Source organism: Phoenix dactylifera, chromosome 15 (genome assembly GCF_009389715.1).
Source record: "Phoenix dactylifera cultivar Barhee BC4 chromosome 15, palm_55x_up_171113_PBpolish2nd_filt_p, whole genome shotgun sequence".
NCBI classification, from domain to species: Eukaryota; Viridiplantae; Streptophyta; class Magnoliopsida; order Arecales; family Arecaceae; genus Phoenix; species Phoenix dactylifera.
This window is the reverse complement of record NC_052406.1, coordinates 11,521,832-11,541,903: the sequence shown is the minus strand read 5'-3', so window position 1 is coordinate 11,541,903 and position 20,072 is coordinate 11,521,832. Positions and strand designations below refer to the sequence as shown.

Sequence of the window (20,072 nt, the reverse complement as noted above, 5' to 3'; positions counted from 1 at the left end):
TGTTGCAATGCCTCCTAGTATATATATATAGACCACGAATTGAGTCTATTTTGATACTATCTGTAACAAATTAAGACCTCATCTAAAAAAACTAGTCGAAAAATATTTTTTAGATTTCTTAACCATATATAAAATACTCAAGATATATCCAAAATTTCAAATAGCCGATGAAGGACTAAACGCATGCCCATACAGATTCTTCCATTTATGGTAACAAGAGTCTCATGCACAACCATGTCATGCAAATAGATAGAAGAATGCTAATGACTTAAAATTATCCATGGTCAAGCATCTCATAGAAATTAAATAATCACATGAGACAAATCACATTCCAATGGTTGATTTTCGAGTAAATTGAAATAAAACCCTTCTTGACCCCTATTATTTGATAGCACTTCCCTCATCGACTTCAAAAATAACTCTGGTGTTCCACGTGCAAATCATTTTGTGTGCAATGTCACACCAGGAGTAGCTTTGGCATTTAATAATGCCATATACCACCAATATTAAATTTTTTTAATAAACACCCATTTTAATTGTTAACCATGATATTATATACCAATAACCTGAACATTTATTCCGGATACCATCTCTGGGGAAATTATTACATGAACCAGGTCCAGCGCATCATTCCAAATTCCGGATCATATGTACGGTGGATAACGGGCATCCTCATTTGATCTTGAATTGTTTAAATACAAGGGATAATCTGGCGAGTGACTATTGGACCGGTCCACTGGACTTGGTCCATCAAAAAGTTCGACCCGTCTTCGATCTATCGCGCCCCACCGCCCATGTTAAAACCCGCCTCCAATCCGCATTTCCCTTCAAAGAAATATAAAGCCCCCATCTCTCTCTCTCTCTCTCCCTCTCTCTCGCGCTCGCTTCGGATAATCGAGGAGGAGGGACGTGATGGCGCTGAAACTTCCATTATCGACAGATATTGGAGGGATTTCCTTCATGGATTCAAGCAGAGGAGCCTTCCAACAGCTCAAAGGTGAGAGTTTTAGGATTCTCTCCTTCCAAAGAGAGCGGATTTTATTTCTTTTTTCTTACACTTTCATAGTATAGAATTAGTGGGCAGTAAGGTTGCTCCACTGTGACCTGGGTGTCACGGACAGCCTCTCCGTACATCTGAGTCTCCCCAGACCCCGCAGTAGCGAGAGCCTCGTGCACTAGACATTATTTTACCTTTTATAGTATAGCATTAGCTCAGGTGAGGCTGTGTGGTGTTTTCGTGCAGTTTTTCTGATTCTTTTTGCGGAATAATGGTTTATCGTGCGTTTTTTCTATTAAATTTCATTAGTTTGTTTAATTTCTTGGTGGGCATGTGTACATATTTGAGATATTTTAGATTATTTCTCGTTAATTTGGAAGGGTGTTAGATATTGAGTGTAAAGTTTCTCTCTTTTCTAAGAAAATTTGTATGTTGTTCGTGATCGGTCATGACGGGTGTATTGATCCACCGGAAATCTGATGGTTTTGAGTGTGATTGAACTTACGATGGGTAGCTCCGTGGAGAAGCTCTTCATATCAGTACATATCAGTACTTTTCTCTATCTCGTTTCATTCTTGTTGTTAAAAAGTAAAAAGAAAATCCATTGTTATTGTCTATTAGCTTAAAAACTGACAATTTCTTCTTTTAATGATCATACGGAAGGGTGCGCAAGAGTGTTATTGCTTCTTGAATACTTCAAATAGAAAAATGAGGATTTAGTGGGTTGTCTTATGAGATTTGAGAATATGATTGTCTTTTATAGTAATATTGGAGTTAAATTCTCTACTATGTTGAAATTTCAGAGGGATTTCCTTGGAAAATGAAGAATCACATAGGTTCATGTAGGAGAATATGTTGCTCGATGCAGCAGGCTCCGCCGCCGGCCTGGCCTGGCCGAGCTGTTGCAGGATCAGGACGCAAGTCATGGGATGGTCCAAAGCCTATCTCAATTGTCGGATCTACTGGTTCGATAGGAACTCAGGTATGCACCATACAATACTGGTGCAGCATATTTTTACTTATCGTGCATTTCTTTCTCTTACATCTGTGCATTCTTTTGAGGGGATTATATTCAGGCATATTCACCCAAATAAATGTCTGATAATTTGCCTGAAGCAAGGTTCGCCGTACCGGTACCGAACCCCGTACCGGTGCCGCACTAGTATAGGCATACTGAGTGTCGGTACGGTACGGTATGCGGTACGCCAGGCATACCGACATTGGTGTACCGATACCGGTACCCATCGGTACAAATACGGTACGCTCGGTACCGACTGGTACCGATCGGTACAGCGAACCTTGGCCTGAAGTGCTTGTACGCCAACTTGAGACCTCCTTTGTTTCTTGGACAAATATTGGTGCTCTACGTTTAGTTCTCATTCCAGTGCACAAAGTTGTTTGGGATCATGTCCTAGTGACTTCTGCCATTGGTAATGGCCAAACCTCAAAGCCATCAAACCAATAGGATGGCTGTGATTAAGAGCCTTAATGACTTTCCTGTGCATCTTGCTCAAATTATAGTCAAGTTTTTTTTTCTTCTATAAACTACGGACACCACATCCTGTTATACATTTTCTTCTGATTTTCTATTACTCTATATTTTCAGACATTGGACATAGTGGCTGAAAATCCAGATAAGTTTAGGGTTGTTGCACTTGCCGCTGGCTCTAATGTGACACTCTTGGCTGATCAGGTATGTTTGAAGTTTCTTAAGTTGCCGAAGATGGCAACAAACAATTATAATTTGACAACAACTTTAAGTTCTGGTGAGTTTTGATATTTGTTCTTATTTTCTATTTCTTGAGCAGGTTAAAACATTCAAACCTCAATTGGTTGCCGTAAGAAACGAGTCATTGATTGGGGAACTAAAAGAAGCTTTGGCTGATGCTGAATACAAACCTGAAATTATTCCTGGGGAGCAAGGTGTTATAGAGGTCAGCCACCATTCCGCATCCATCCATTTGTTGTAATGGCATGATTTTGTCAAGTAATGTATTTGGATCTGATGTTCAGGTTGCTCGCCACCCAGATGCTGTCACAGTAATCACGGGAATAGTAGGATGTGCAGGCTTAAAGGTAAAGGTCTTTTATCTTATTGCTTCAATAAGACTGTAAACTATATGTTTGATATGAAGGATTCTACTCTTAGTTTAGGTTTACTCCTGGTCAGTTTATCGAAAAACAACATATACGATTATATATGAATGGGTTCTATGGGGCAAGATTTTGGCATAAACAATGCAGCAATACCCAGATATTTGTGGGTCTGCTCGCTGGATGGTAGTGTCGGCCTAGTAATTGTAAAGGATGTTCATCATGGGGGTCTGTCAGTGAAGGCCTTTCTAAAACTATGGTTTATTGCTGCTAATTTTGTAACTATAGTTGCCAAAATGCTGTGAAAATGGTAAAACAATAGTGTTGTGTCAATTTTGATGATAATCGATAAACATCCATGTACAATGAAAACCCCGCCTTTTCTTGTTTTATTGTCAGCCCACTGTAGCTGCAATTGAGGCTGGAATCGACATAGCCTTGGCAAACAAAGAGACTCTTATTGCAGGTGGTCCTTTTGTGCTTCCTCTTGCACACAAGCATAAAGTGAAAATACTTCCTGCTGATTCAGAACATTCTGCCATATTTCAGGTATCTTGGTTTGTTGCTGATGGAATTTTTCTAGGTGCATTCCAGATTGCAGTTCCTTTCTTGTTATGAAATGAAAATATTCTCTGCGTGCTATCTGTTTACCTGACTGCATGCTCATAGAGAAATATTAATGCCTCAAGTTGGTGAATGAAAAATGATGATTAGGCAATGTTCATTTTCTCCAGTGTATTCAAGGTTTACCAGAGGGTGCACTTCGACGCATAATTTTGACTGCATCCGGAGGAGCCTTCAGGTGTGTCCAAGATCTACAATTTATCTATCATAGTTGCATCTTGATATGGAGAGTAATAAGGGAGATGAAATTTTTATTGCATACTTCGTCGAAATCTTAGAGTTCTCAACAGCTCAGGACTATCCAGTAAACTTTTAATTAAATTTATTATTGAGCTATTAATCATTGTTCTTTCCTATGGAGGCAAAAAGAGAGAAGAGAAAGCTTGATCAGTGAAACAGATTAAACTAATTTGAATTATTTGAGCACTTAAATTTCCTTTTGAAGTGTAAGTTCTTGATCTGGCTGCCTTTTACTACCAAACAGGTTATGCCTCCTAACGAAGAAAGCAACATAAAATGTGTCCCTTTTGTTATAGTATGATAATCTCTTTCATGTTATGAAAAAATCATCTTCTCTGCAGTTATCTTCCTGTACCCTTCATTTTACAGCCAAGAATTTAGACCATCATTTTTACATGGTGTTTATGATAGGGATTTGCCAGTTGAAAAGTTGAAAGAGGTGAAAGTTGCGGATGCTTTGAAACATCCAAACTGGAATATGGGGAAAAAGATCACTGTGGATTCTGCTACCCTTTTCAACAAGGTATTATGTTCTTGATGACTTTGTAAGATGCAACAAATGTCTATTCTCTAGTTTTTCAAGACCTACAGCTATCAGCAAGTTCTTTATTATACAGGGGTTGGAAGTTATTGAAGCACACTATCTATTTGGGGCTGATTATGATAATATTGAGATTGTGATTCATCCACAGTCCATCATTCACTCCATGGTTGAGACACAGGTAAATCTCTTATAACTCCCATTGCTATGTTGATCAGTGATATTCTTTAAGTGATGTTTAACAGCTCGAAAGTTGCAATTATTGTTTCATTTGAAAGTGTTTATTTGGAGACACTCTAGTTCCAGTCTACACATCAAGAATTCCTAAATTATTTTATGTTGTTTTGACAGGATTCATCTGTTTTGGCTCAGTTGGGATGGCCTGACATGCGCCTACCAATCCTTTATACAATGTCTTGGCCACAGAGAATTTATTGCTCTGAAATTACATGGCCTCGGCTTGATCTTTGCAAGTATGGAACTTCTTTTCCTAATTATAATGTTCCGCATGCAAAGTTTAGTTTTCAGACCTTACAATTGTGCATTATCATGCACATGTAGTATATTATATAAATAAATATTATAGTAACCTACTAACCTTATTATAAATGATGGCAGCATGTTTTTTCTACGTTATAGCACCCAAATATACGTCTTATATGCCTTTGCTGTCATCTTAATTAAATGAGAAAGAATAATAGGCGGATATGGTTTGGGTAGATAAAATATACTGAATCAAGCAGATATAATTGATCTTTACAGTGAGTGAAAAACTCACTGAAATCTTATAATTGAAAAAAGGCTCATTTTGTTGCTCCACATCAAAATATTTCAGCTGTTCTTGTCTATACAATGAAGTCAAAATTTTATCAATAGATGGACTATATGACAATTAATCACCACATCCTTTGATAACATAATCATGGGTTAGAAATTGCTATTGAAATATATTTGGTACAAAAAATGGAATTTATATTACAGATGATATCATGTAGGCAGCTATATGAATTAAAATTATCGAATGTGATTATCCGCTGATAAGTAAACATAATAAAACCTTGTTTAAATGGATTATGCAGGCTAGGTTCAATGACATTTAAGGCTCCTGATAATGTAAAATACCCATCCATGGATCTTGCCTATGCTGCTGGGCGAGCCGGGGGCACGATGACAGGAGTTCTTAGTGCTGCTAATGAGAAGGCGGTGGAGTTGTTCATCAACGAGCAGTATGCACTCTTCTCCTTTTCTTTAGGGCCTGTTATTATCTTGGTGATTTTTTTTTCATACTTAAATATCCGGTTTTTCATATTTTCAAAGTTAGTAATAATTGCACATGATTGTTCACTTCTGGAACCTTATAAAATGCCGCGCAATGTTTTCTTGATCAGTTTTTTGCTCTGAACAACGGAGCACATATGCCAGATTCCCAAACCTTTTGCTTCAAAATTTTAAAAATTGAGTGGAACATCTGTTGCTGCCTCTCCTTCCTATATAATTTTTTCTATCAGAATTAAAGAATGATGCGACTTAAATGCTATAAATATTTGAGAGGCTGCACTGTTGGTTAACAACTCAACAGTTCAGTAAGGAGATTTAAAAGGAGTTCTCATTTAAATGGTTTTAAAAGAAGGAAATTTTTTTATACAGCTTTCCATCTCTAATCTTTTTATTTCTTTGTTCTGCTTTGCATTTCACAAAATTTTGTCAGTGATTTGTCAACAAAGTGAACAATCATTCTCTTACCTTTTGCTTCTGTCAAGATGGGAGGTGATCACTTTCCTTCGAATAAATGGATATATCTTATGGCATTTGCCTGTGTTTCAGAATCGGCTATCTGGACATTTTCAAGGTTGTGGAGCTTACCTGCAATGCGCATAGGAATGACCTAGTTGTCAACCCTTCCCTTGAGGAGATCATACATTATGACTTGTGGGCTCGAAAGTTTGCAGCCAGTCTACAACCATCATCCGGCTTGAGTCCTGTTCCTGTTTAAGTAGGCCGGCTCATCAGCTAGAATGCTGTGGGAAACGGGACGCCTTCAACTAGTTCTCTGGGTGTTAATTTCATTGCTAGAATCCATGAATGATGAAGCACCCAGCATGTGTTGCAACAGGAAAAGATGAAGGGAGAACTCATGTCTCAATCTTTATATACATCAACAATGTTCAATCGAAAAGAAATCAATGGAAAAAAGTTCAATGCAATCATAAAAGAGCAGCTAAAGAAGGAAGAGCAGGATTGGTCTGTTGCTTTGGATGCATTTTCTTGTTCCTCTACATTGTGTCGTTGTGTAATCTACGGAGGGCTGTTCATTGGCCATGCCAACCTGAGCAGCCTGATCGTCTGACCGAAACAGGGGTGGCGGCTGGGATTTTAGGCTCTAAGGCCTCAACGGGCCAGAATGTGAGAAGCCTGATAATTTCTGGGCTGGCCCAGAGAAACTTTTCAAACTTGGGTCGGGCTTGGCTCTGGTACCCTCAGGGCGTTAGCCTTAGTGTGAGTTTAGCTTGGGCCTGAGCTGTCAATCTTGGCTGGAAACCTGATATGGCCTATGACATGCCAAAATCTGCTGCGAAGACAGCTTTAATAACAGTTTTGTGAGACAAAAAGCACAGTTGTAACTATGCAAATAAGAGAGAAAAATAGGCTAATCAGTAACTTTGATTGGTATCTTACCATGTTTTAGTGGCTTTTGGCATACCAACCTACCTTTTCTTTCTATGACCGAAAAGGTATCTAGACAAATTTACAACTTACTGATACAAAGTTGTGTGTAAATTGTGAACAGGAAAGAAGAGATATTGGAACCAACATGCACTTATGGCATTCACAAGGGATACCAGCATCTAATAACACTACCTTAACTGCATGTAATCTATTCTCTATCTAAAAAAAATGGAATTGGAAATCTCGATGGCTATCTACAATTGCTACAACTCCTTCATTGCTGCACAAATTTCTCAAGATTGGAATCTGAGCAAAATTTGTTTGATCAATTACAATGCACATACCGCTAAATTTCAAGTTTTTTTTTTTTTTGTTGGTTTTTTTTTTTTGTACACATCATACCCCATGACGAACAAACTGACATGTGTTTTTTGTTCAACAGCAATTTACGTGTTAACTTCACTGGGTTAGCTCTGTGCTAGTCCCGGGCCCCCGGCACTCGACTTGACAGGACTCGTACAGACTTAATACAAACTAACATGTGATTTTTATGTTCTATAGTGATTTAGGTGTTTAACGTTGTAGTGTTAAGTTTGAACCGCTCTCAGCAAAAAAAGAAAGTTAGTACTAATCCTGTCAAGCCAAGTGCTGAGACTAGTTAAAACTTAATGCAACCACATAATACGTGATGGGATGGAAGTTTTGATCCTAGAGGAATGTACATAAAATCCTATTGAGGGAAAAATCCTCTTCCCCCCTCCTCTCTCTTTCCCTTATGTTATCCTTTTCCACATATCCAACAATTAAAAATAGGCATATGCCCCAATTTGACATGATTTTAAATGCCAACATTATTGCATGGGTGCATATTGGCAGAAAGGTATGAGACGCCACATGGGAAATAAAATTTAATTTGCTAGTTATTGGAAAGCCTATTAAGTCACAAAAGCTTCTCTTCTCTTATTATAAATAGTAGAGATGATGCAATGCAATCATATATCCAATTTAAAACTCGAACAAGAATTAGACATCTTGATGCTCTCTTGTGCATAAACCAATAACAACATTCACAGTAATTAAAATTAGCCCATATTAATTAAAATTCAAATAAGCATCTTTGATAAGAAAAAAGCACAATTCCAGTACAAAGGCAATCGAGACAATCCCCCCACCAATGACAACCAAAGCTAAGAAAGGCTTTTGCAGCTACTACAAGGGAATAAATCATAAGACCTGTTCACGAGATGACAAAGTTATTAGAATTAGACCTTAACTTACCACAGAAATTTTAGTTAAAAAGAACCAAATTAGAAGCAAAGATTCTAATTATAAAGAACTTACAACCAGCTCATACTAAGATTCCAACTTAACTAAATGTTTTACCAAGAGATCCCTCTTTAAGACTTCAACAATCATCGGTAGCACAAATGGGGAATCCTGTAATGCAGATCGATATTGTATTTAAAATATCGGAGCAACAAACAACACTATATGATATGTATAGTAATGCAGCCTCACCACTCTGATGTAGACTTATGTCCCTAGTTATATGTATAAAATAAAAGTCTTGAGTATATTGACTGACAACTATGATGGGATGAAATGTAGATATATTTACTGGAAGAGTATATGTTAGCTGGATTCTGATGTTTACTTTTTTGTAAGATTTGTGTTTCGCAACAATGTTATTCTGAAAGCTGATTGTGTAAGGGATTCTCAAAGTATTGCAGCATGAATCTTCAGTTTTGTTTCCAGAAGCAGCTAAACCTATGCTTCCCTATAGTTATAAGCTATCCAAAACAGTTTGGGTATGGAATTAAAGGAAAAAGTTCTAGAAAATCTCTGCAGTAACTGGGGCAAGACTGTATATCTTCTGTTGTATATGAGTGCCAACAACCATAAGGTGTGCATATATATCATGCCAAGATCCAACTCGGAGAGGAGCAAAAACTCGAGTTACAGAAAGCCACTATGATCTTTCTCACCTGAAAAAATGGAATAGGGTGCAAGGACATAATGCAAGTTTTCTTTTGCCTATAATAAACTATACACACACAGAGAGTGGACTGCTCACAGTGTTGAATTACCAATGCTGCACTCCAGCAAGTTAGAATGTCATAGTTTTGCAACCCAAAAAACAAACAAAAAAAAAACAATGGCTATTACTCGCCCTGCATCCAATGCATTAAAGTCTCGGGTGTTGCCAGAAATTTCAAGTCAAAAATTTTGCGCTACACATAAAGGCAGTTCTAATAATGAATCTCAACTATCATAAAATAATATAATATACCTCAACAGTTGTACAACATTATAAAACCACTATTTGATGATACAATTGTTTACTGAAATAGACTGTAACCACAAACTATGACTCGTCTACTTGATATCCACACTATGATTCATCCAAGTTAGTCTATGCATGAACAGCAAAATCATTTGACCATTGCTATCTTCCTTTGATTAGATTTCTTTGGCTCCTGTTCGTTTGAACTTCTTCAAGCATTCATGAATGTGATTTCCACTGATACAAGGTTGGGTCATTTGCAATTAAAGAAGGCTTAAATCTCCAGAGCTTTCATCCAAAATTATTATGTACCCTTCCCTTTCTCTCTTACCCCAAACATACCAATATAAATCTTTTAACCAGGGTCTCCACTGATCAATACACCTAATCATATCATCTCAACTGCAGCAATCTCTTCTCAACTATGCACTACGCCCACTTAGTGCTTGCTGCCTGCATGGCAGCCTCATAACTATAACAAACATTGTGAAAACTAAATCTATTGAGCATTACAGCAAACAGATGATGGACAAGTCATTCATGGTATTTAAAATGAACATAAAAAGATGCTAAAGGGGCTTTTTCCGGTGGAGCCGGTGGTGGTGGTGGTGGTGGTAGGGGAGGGGGGTGGTGGCCAAAGCAGGAGAACTAGAGGGAGAGGTGGAAGAGGTGCTCGTCCTTGTGCGTCCCTTGGCACTTGTAATTTCGTTGCCAAGTCTGGAGAGACTGCTTCTCATCTTCACGCCATCAATACGTGGGATGAGCGCAAGGGATCTGGACAACGATAGGCCTCTAGAAATTTTGTCTGCTTGGGAGTACCAATACAAGTGACATAGCGGAGGACCATATCCAAACTAGAAGTCTACAAGATTTGTCGCTATCTATCAAATGGTTTGGCTTTGAAAAGCCGCAACACCTTGACTTTCGGGTCAAATCGCACAATCTTAATCAAAAAAAAGTCCAACACAATGTTTCGGTGACTATTACGATGTCCTAGCGGAGCAGGTAGCTTTCAACCTACATAAAAAATTAAATCTATCACCATTTGGGTATGTGCTCGCTTAAGATTTTTCAACCGAAACAGAGAATTATAAATCCTCATGTCCCTTAGCCTACTAGGTCAAAAGATGTTTGCAATGGTACAAATAGTTGAATTGGATGACAAGAAGGGAAGAAGACTTCGTCTCTAACTAACTGCAGACTTTGTCATCAAGCTATCATCAATGAAAGGTGCCGCCTTTCCAAAACATCTAGAACCAGCATCGCTTGGATCATAACCAAACACAATTGTCCGCAAGAATGTAAATTCTGACCCATTCTTGTTTAAAAATGGTTTGAATAAAGAGTGGTTGCGAGAAAAAGAAAAGAATACTAGACCAGCTGAAATACACAACTCTTGGCATCAGCCATTGCCGAATATAAAAGATCAGTAGCAAAATTATTAACCCAAAGGTGTGGTTGTTGGAGATGAGTAGCTGTGTGATATTATATTTAAAATAAAAGTATAACATGTATTTGATGATTGACTTTTTTTTTCCCTGCATTTGTAAAACGTATATATTTGAACCCAAAGGTGATAGAGTCATGGATGACACTACAATAGAACTGATTGAACAATCATTAATTTGTTTTACTATACTATCAATGCAAGAGAATATGTCTGGAAAAAATAAATTTGAAGTGCGAAGAAATGTTTTCTGTGGAATAAAACCATCAAAAAATGTGTGTGGACGTCGGAGCAAGATCTCAAAGCAAATGCAGCTTTTCTCATGGACAGATGGGACTAGCTGGTTGTGATGTGCTAGATAATAAACTTGTCTTAAATAGGGAAGAAAAGGGGGAAAAAAATAGAGAAGATCATGTAAGTCGGATTGAAATAATTTATATCCTTCGTAGCATTTATATAAGATAAAATGCTGGACAAGTTGTGCATGTTGGATGATGTGTGCTTTTTTCTCTCTATTGAGTTTTTTCATATCTACAGAAAAGTTAATAGTTCTGCAGATTAGATGAGGGACTATGAGGCTAACCATACGTGATTTACATTATGAAATTTTTCTATATATCTTCCGCTATTTTTTAAAAAAATATTTTTTTATTTTTATGAATATTTGTGCTCGTTTAAAATAATTAATTCATATGTCCTACCAAAAAAAAAAGCCTTTATGAGCTTTTTCACCTTTGAAAGCTTCGGGCGTTTGGTTGAAGATTCAAATACATCCTTAGAAGCCTCTCCAAGCAGCAGTATTATACCGTTTGTTTTGGTTGAAGATTCAAATACATGCTTAGAAGCCTCTCCAAGCAACACTATTATACTGTCAATTACGTTACTTGCTATGACAAAGGCATGCTTTCATCTTTATTGACAGAGTCCAGATATCTTTATTTTTACCAGGAGTCTTTTTCATCTTGGTCCGTTACTTCTTCTTTATTTGGATAATATTTTTCTTTTTAAGTGGTTAGATGTGACAAACTCACAATAATTCGAGTTCGAAGCACTTCACAAGAAGAGCAACACACAGAAGAGATGCCACCGTATTCCATCAATGATGAGCAAACCCCTATATCCTGTATCTGGCTTTTTCTATGTAGGAGAGCCGTGACCATGTGAAAGATTGCACATACAGAACCAAGTCCTCGGATAACCATGGCGAAAGCAAGGAACTTTCTTTCCCATTGGCACCCAAACCATACAACAATATGACCAAGTATGAAAGCAACAACGTACTCATATTATATTCATCAATATCATTTTAATTATATTTGAAAGATAAATTTTCGATCTCTCTCGCTTTTCTTGTTAAGACCATCAAAGTTTTTCTTTTTTCTTGATACAATGGTGACTCACACGCAGCAGATGTAGGTATAGTCAACAAAATCAAAAAAAAATATGATAAAATACCGACACCAACACTGACATGTGGTTCTTCCAAAATGAAGTTTTTCGAGTGGTGAGCCGCGAAGGATGTCATCTAGTCAGCAGCTGAGCCGGCGGGTGTCAAACCACCAGATCTTTACAAATGAAGAAAAACAGCCCAACGAAGCCGCATTTCCACATTGGAAAACAAATAATCAAAATGAAATGGTAAAATTTATTTTCCTAGAAAAAGGAAAGATAAAATTTTGAAAAAAATAAAAATGGACGATTTTGTCTTTAGGAGGGATGATGTTACCGGCCGAAGCCGTTCACATTGCCGAACAAACCGACCGGTCGGTACGGTAAGAATGACCGGCGCCCGCCCTTCGCCTTCTCCGCGTCTCCCTTCGCGTAGTACAAACGGTGGGCGGTGACCAGATCCAACTCCGTCGCCCGAGCCCCCTTCTTCTCCCCTTTCTTCGTCGCCGTCGCCGACGCCGACGCCGCCTTATGGGTTTTATCGTCCGCCGCTAGGAAGACAAACTTCTCCTTCCCGTCGCTGTGGCTCCGCCCCACCATCAGGTCGCGGAGCCGCCACCGCCGGGCTGACCCGGTGGAGGCGCTCTTCTTGCATTGCCCCGCCGACGGCCGAGACCACGCGCAGTACGCCCCCACCGCCGCGTCCGCCTCCGACGAATCAGACGACGTGGAGCTCCGTTCCATCTCCGCCGCCGGCGAGATGAGGAAGTTGCTGCCGAAGACGGGGTAGGAGGGGAGGATGCGGCCGTTGGAGAAGATCTCATCGGCAGTGATGGAGGTCTCCGCCTCCGGGTCCCTCGCCGCGAATGTGAACTCGAAATCGTCGCTGGAGTTGTCGTCGCCGTCTTCCTCCTCCTTCGCCGCTGCCGCTGCCGCCGCCGGTGGTTCCGCCAGGTGACTGGCTGCGGAGATCTGATGAAGGGAATCCTGATGGACGGTGGTGATCTCCTCCTCGGTCTCACCGATGCTGGGGGACAATTTCAGATACGGCTCCTTCTCACGGTGTTCCGTCATCGCTTTATGTCTCTCTCTCTCTATAGAGTCTCTTTCTATTGCTATATTTTTCTTGGGGAGGGACGGAATCGGGAACGGAGAGAGGGAGAGAGAGAGAGGAGGAGGGCGTTGCTTTTATAAAGGGTGGGGGGAGGGGGAGGCCGCGGAGTCCGCGAGAGGCCGGGACGGCGTCGACTTTGTTGACGGCCACCTCGCGTGGCTTTCCTTGGAGGGAAAGCACTTTAAAACCGCGTTTACCGGGCGCGATCTCGCACGTGCGGCAATCTCTAGAAGGTCAAACGACGGATTTCCTGGAGTTTGCGCTGCCGTTTGCATCCGAGATTTTTACGTGGGCGGCAGATCCGCCGTCCGGTCATCTCCGACTTTTAGTGGGGTCCAAAAATTTGTATACATATTGCATTTATACGAATATAGTAAGTTAGGTGGCTAAACTTTATGATCTCACCAACTGAAAGATAAATTGTTATGGCCTCAAATCATTATTTGGTTTAGCTCTAAACCAATGATGCTCCTTTATCTTAATAGGATTAAGCCCAAGTTCATCAACATAATTGGACCATGAAGGTGGGAGGGTGTTTCCTATGCGAGATGAGTATTAAGCGCGGACCGTATCGTCCTGAAGGGAGATTCAACCATGGTGATCGAGTGGATCTAAGATCCGAGCCGTCTTTGGAGGGATGCGACTGATCCACGATATCTGTCGACTTTTGGAGGAATGTGTCTTTCATCTATCTACTTATACCTACAGAAAGGCAAACAGTGCGGCGGACTGGATGACATCCTCTGCAACTCAGCATTTCGGGGTTTCATTTGAGATGACCACTCCTTAGTTCCGTCTCCTCTGTATTCTTTTATCTTTCTTGATCTTATAGGCTGCACCCACACTCATTGTGTGTGAGTCGCCATTGTAACCAAAAAAAAAAAAAAAAGGAGGAAGGAAGGTGGGAGTCTATCTATAAAGTTTGATATCATGTATTCCACAGCAAATATTAATCCACCAATTTCAGCTCCCTTGGGGAGTTCTAGATACGGATGAATCTATTTGTTCATAGAGCTACCATCTACCATTACACTACCATCTAACTGTTTAGGCTTGCATCATCTAGACCATACTCAGCTTCCATGGCATCTCAGAGTTCGTCAGCACATTTTGTCGAGTAATAAAGATCATAATGCTCTGATGGTTTGATGAGAATCTAGTTCTTGCAATGGAATTCATCTCTTTAAGGGTACTTGCCATAGAACAAGAATGTGTTAGCTGTATATAAGCCGTATTGCTAGCTATATATGAGTTGTATACATGAGCTGTATATGAGTTGTACATAACCACCTTCAACTATAAAAGGTTAGGCTTGCATCATTTAGACCATACTTAGCTTCCATGGCATCTCAGAGTTTGTCAGCACATTTTGTCGAGTAATAAAGATCATAATGCTTTGATGGTTCGATGAGAATCTAGTTCTTGCAATGGAATTCATCTCTTTAAGGGTACTTGCCATAGAACAAGAATGTGTTAGCTGTATATAAGCCGTATTGCTAGCTATATATGAGTTGTATACATGAGCTGTATATGAGTTGTATACATGAGCTGTATATGAGTTGTACATAACCACCTTCAACTATAAAAGGTGGGCTATGGCATTGTTTGTAGTGTGAATAAAAGATTGTATTCTTCTCTCTCCTCTTTCTCTCTACGCTCGAGGAGACCTTTGCTCCAATGGCACGTCTTACCACTTTTCGTTCTTTACTTGCAGTTGTAGCCGTTAAGCGGTGGAAGATGTATCAGATGGATATTAAAAACGCTTTCCTCAGTGGTGATTTAGCTAAGAAAGTATATCTACAGCCTCCTCCAGATTTTGTTCATCCACCTGAGAAGGTCTGTCGTCTTCGTAAGTCACTCTATGAGCTTAAGCAGTCTCCTCAAGCTTGGCTTTTCAAGTTCAGCTTGGTCTTAACTCAATAAGGTTTTACTCCTAGTGCATATGATTCATTACTATTTCTTTGCCGATCTGAGGCTAGTATTGTTCTTTTTTTGCTATATGTGGATGATATGGTTATTACTGAAGATAACATCTCGGGAATCCATACACTTTAGCAGATTCTTAGACAGCAGTTTGAGATGAAGGATTTAGGATCCCTCAACTACTTTCTTGGTCTTGAAGTGATATCCAGCTCAGATGGCGCCTATCTTTTCCAGGCTAAGTATGCCTCCAAGTTGCTATCTCGTGCTGGGTTGAGAGATAGCAAGACCGTGGATAGTTCTCTGAAAATGAATGTTAAGCTTCTTCCCACTGATGGTGAACTATTGACAGATGCGATTTTGTATGGGCAGTTGGTTGGTAGTCTCATCTATTCAATCGTTACACATCCTGATATTTCTTATGCAGTTATTTTGATTAGTCAGTTTATGCATGCACCATGCTCTACACACTATGTAGTAGTCTTATGTATCCTTTGGTATGTTAAGGGTATATTGTTTCATTGCCTTTACTTCTTATCCCACTCCACTTTGGATATTCAGGCCTATTTCTGATGCAGATGGGGCTAAAACCCTACAGACCGCCGCTCTACCACTTGATATTGTTTCTTACTTGATTCTTCTTTTATCTCTTGGAAAAGCAAGAAGCAGACGGTTGTCTCTTGCTCCAGTATAAAGGCTGAGTATCGTGCACTGGCAGATACTGCCTCTGAGTTCTTATGGCTTTGATGGCTACTACATGACATGGGTGTTTCTTTGACCAGCGGTTCCTCTCTTTATTGTGATAATATGAGTGTCGTACAGATTATTCATAATGATGTGTTTTATGAGCGAACGAAGCATATTGAGATAGATTGTCACTTTATTCGGCATTATATCAAGCATTACACTTTTCAGTTGATACATGTTGCTTCTGCGGATCAGCTTGCTGACATTGTTACGAAGGCTCATCCATCGAGGCGTCATCGTGATTTGGTTAGCAAACTCAAGTTGGCATCTTCGCTACTATTTTGAGTTTGAGGGAGAATGTTAGCCGTATATAAGTTATATATGAGCTATATTGCTAGCTGTATATGAGCTGTATACATGAACTATATATGAGTTGTATATAGCCACCTTCAACTATAAAAAGGTGGGTTATGGCATTGTTTGTAGTATGAATAAAATATTGTATTCTTCTCTCTTTATGTTTCTCTCTCCTCTCTCTCTATGCTTATAGGGTGCTTGGAGTACTTCTTGGGTTTGAGGTGGAAGGTGATGGGTCAAAAGTAGTTGGCCGGTTTGATACTTTATCAAATGTTACTGGATTAGGGCCCAATATATCTGAGAGCAGCTCAAAGTGGTGAACCAGTACTTCGCTTGATTTTTCCATGTCCTAAAACACAACTCATCAAATTTCTCGGGTTTGTCACTATTTAGATCTTCAAAAGTGGCTGTAACTTTGAATAGGAGAAAGGTGGCAACCTGATCTTATTGTTTAAAGAAAGAACTAATCTAATTTTTGAACTAGATAATGGAAGGCTTTCAAACAAATGGCGTGTTATACAAGTGAATCAGCATAAAAATAAAATCAATCTTTCTAAGATAAAACTCTAAGATGCCATTGGGAAAGAGGTGGATTAATGATCTCTGGCTTTTAATTATGTTGGATAATAAAAGTTCTAGTGTATTATGGTTATAAGTTCAGTTATTAGATAGCTTAATTTCTGGTTTTGCAAAATAATAAGTGGCAGAAACTAATCTATCTCTAATGCTATATTATGGAAGAAAATATCTATAACTAAAAGCAATAACAAAATATTTCGACAAGAATATTTATCAGGTTTTGAATTTCATCACTAAAACTGTCGACTCCAACAATTCCATGATACTTTCAGCAAACAAAGGTAGCAAATACAATTTAAATAGCAAACCAGTTTTGCTTCTCTTTAATCAAACAATTTGAAAAAATGTACTGTTTCCAAAAATTGGAAACAGCAGTTTGGAAACGGTATTTAGGATTTTAATTCAGATTTTCAGAAGCATGAAAACATAAATAGGTTTGATACCAGATCATGTACCTTTAAGCACCCTGCCAACCAAATATGCAGGGCGAGAAAGCTGCTCACCCAGCCTGCTGAGAGAGGCGCTCAGCTCAACCAATACTATCATGCTTAACAAAACAGCCTATAGTTTCTGTTTTTTTAAGCAGAAAACAGAAAACTACATGCCGAGAAAACTATAAAAACAGTTTTGAACTTTAGAAAATTAAAACACGGAATGGACCAAATTTTCAGCCTATATTTTGTTTAAGGCTTGCATAAAAAAATAGAAATTGATTTCTGGAATCAAGAAATTAGATATAGATTCATGTGAAACAGTTTCCTAGCAGAACAAAAAAACAAAAAGAGGAAATAGAATTCAGAAAAGAGTTTTCTGAAGCAGTTTTCTAGCAGAAAAATAAACATTTTTTTCTCCTTCTCTTTTTTGCAATATGAAACAGGTATCGGCAAAAGAAAATAAGATTTTTCAAATTTTGAAATGCTAGAAGGTTAGATTATAACAGGAACTATAATTCCTGGTAGAGAATCTAACATAGCAGTAATTTGTAGTTCTTGGAAATGTAGATGATAAAATTCAGAAAATTAATATGTAAAATCTATCAAAGTATAGAACAATTCAAGAATTCCAAAATTTAGGACTATCACAATTAATTTGCAGAAAAATAATATCCTCAGGAAAATTTAACCTATGAATTTATAATCATGCAACAAACTACATAGTAGTAATATATTCTCATGACAAAATAGTAGTTTTAGATTCTTAGAAACGAGACGTTAATTGTTTGGAAAATAAAATGAGGAAAAGAAGGGAAGAGAAAAGAAAAGAAAGATTGTTTGGACGCAAAAGAAAAAGAAGAATATAAAGAAAGACGAATTTCTGTTCTCTCCTAATCTCTCCACTTTCAAAAAAAAATAAAAAAAAGTTATGAAAATCTATTTTTTTTCTTTTTTTTTCTTTGCTATGATGCATGCGTCCTGCTAGTGAACTAAAGTTAAAAGACAGAAACAGGGTGAAAGATCATTCTCATAAAAAGAAGAGAGAGAGAGAGAGAGAGAGAGAGAGAGAGAGAGAGATTGAAGTAGGAAAAATAAAGAATCAAATCCAGGATCGGTGCCCATGGTGGAGAGATACATGGCTGCATTTGGATGCCGATTAATTAACTAGGGGTAAGTAGATTAAGGCTATATCTGGATGCTGGATGGTTAATTAGGAGGTAAATAGATTAAACCATTAGTAATAAATTCGTCATTGGGCAAGCATGAGCTAGAACTATATTGTTTCATTTTATAGTCTAAGAGTTGGTAGCATAAGCTGTGGAAAAAGTGATAAGTGAGTACAGAGAGCATAGTAGCTAACTTTATTTCATTGGCCGGGTTAAGTTGCTTTTTGAGGCACCGATTGATTAAATTTAACACACTATTTTAGGCTTTTATTTGGCTGGTTAATCTGTTAAGCTACCTTTAACCATCACACAATCAACATCCAAGCAAGGCCTAGATCCTTGATATCAACCTCCTCATAGGTTAGTATTATTTCTTGATTGATGTTATGAGGCTTAGTGAGACAAATATTGAGAGAAGAAAGAATTTCAATGATTAATTTTATTTCACCATCCCTCATGAAATAAAATGAATTGGGTTAGCCTACTTATTGGCACCATCACAGCATTTTGGTCTCTTATTTGGCTAGCTAAACTACTAGCCATCTCCTAATTGTTACATGTCATAAAGTTTGAAGATATACTACTAGAATTCTTACTATAATAACTTAGCTATCAAAATGATAGATTCTGCTTACTCCTATCTCATAATTAAACAAGGGCTCTAACATTTCACCCTTCTCTCCTAACTTTTTTGATATAATTAAAGTACATAAGAATGGATCTAGGATCATCTATAACCAAACTCATATTTTTGATTGAATAATGTTATTTAGGACGGTCATGCAGACACAAAAAAAGGTTCATTTTGCCATATAATATAAGAGGCTTTGCATCTTTAGTAGGAAATTAGTATGATATGTACTAGATCTAAGCAACTTTTTAGGTTCATTTGGTTGGGGTATATCAAATTACAACGTAATCTAATGATTTTTGAAAATTATTTATTTTAAAAAAATGTTTACAAAAGAAAATTAATTTTAGCGCATTTGGTTTATGAAAAAATTACTCAAAAAAATGGTATCAAAAACAAGATTACTATATTTGGTCAGAGATAATTTTATATAAGATATTGCTAAATTTCCAACAATACATTTGAATAAATTACTCAAGTACTAATATTTTTTTCAGTCTATTTGTTGGTCATTTATGGCCTACTTACATAAACACCGTCAATATTGGCCATTTCGAATATAAAAATATATTTATATAAGTTAATAAATATTTTTAAATTTATTATATATTATAAAATATATTTGTTAAGATAAATAAATTTTGGTATGTTTTGGTGCATAAATAAATATATTAATTATTAATAAATCCCATTTTGGAGTTATCTATAATTAATAAATATTTATTAATTATGTATTAATAAATAATTTTTATTAGTAATATATATTAACACATTTATATGTATCAATATATTATTATTATTATAATATAAATATAATATATATTGATATAATTAATATTAAATATAATATAATTAGTATAAATATTAATATAATATAAGTGATGGTATTTTCGTCAAGAAA

At 37.6% G+C, this 20,072-nt stretch overlaps 2 protein-coding genes across 2 annotated transcripts; one reads left to right on the top strand and one right to left on the bottom strand.

The window, feature by feature from the left end:
- The first annotated feature begins 826 nt into the window (after positions 1-826).
- LOC120113311 (1-deoxy-D-xylulose 5-phosphate reductoisomerase, chloroplastic) lies at positions 827-7,163 on the top strand. The gene is made up of 12 exons (XM_039134442.1): positions 827-997; positions 1,801-1,979; positions 2,604-2,690; positions 2,806-2,931; positions 3,011-3,073; positions 3,491-3,640; positions 3,826-3,893; positions 4,367-4,478; positions 4,573-4,677; positions 4,848-4,969; positions 5,576-5,722; positions 6,321-7,163. Exons 1-12 carry the CDS (start codon positions 913-915, stop codon positions 6,487-6,489), a joined length of 1,413 nt encoding a protein of 470 aa, XP_038990370.1. The 5' UTR covers positions 827-912; the 3' UTR covers positions 6,490-7,163.
- Positions 7,164-12,616: 5,453 nt separating this feature from the next.
- Positions 12,617-13,357, bottom strand: LOC120113340. Its single transcript, XM_039134496.1, has one exon. The coding sequence runs from the start codon at positions 13,355-13,357 to the stop codon at positions 12,617-12,619; it is 741 nt and encodes a 246-aa protein (XP_038990424.1).
- Between the last annotated feature and the right edge of the window lie 6,715 nt (positions 13,358-20,072).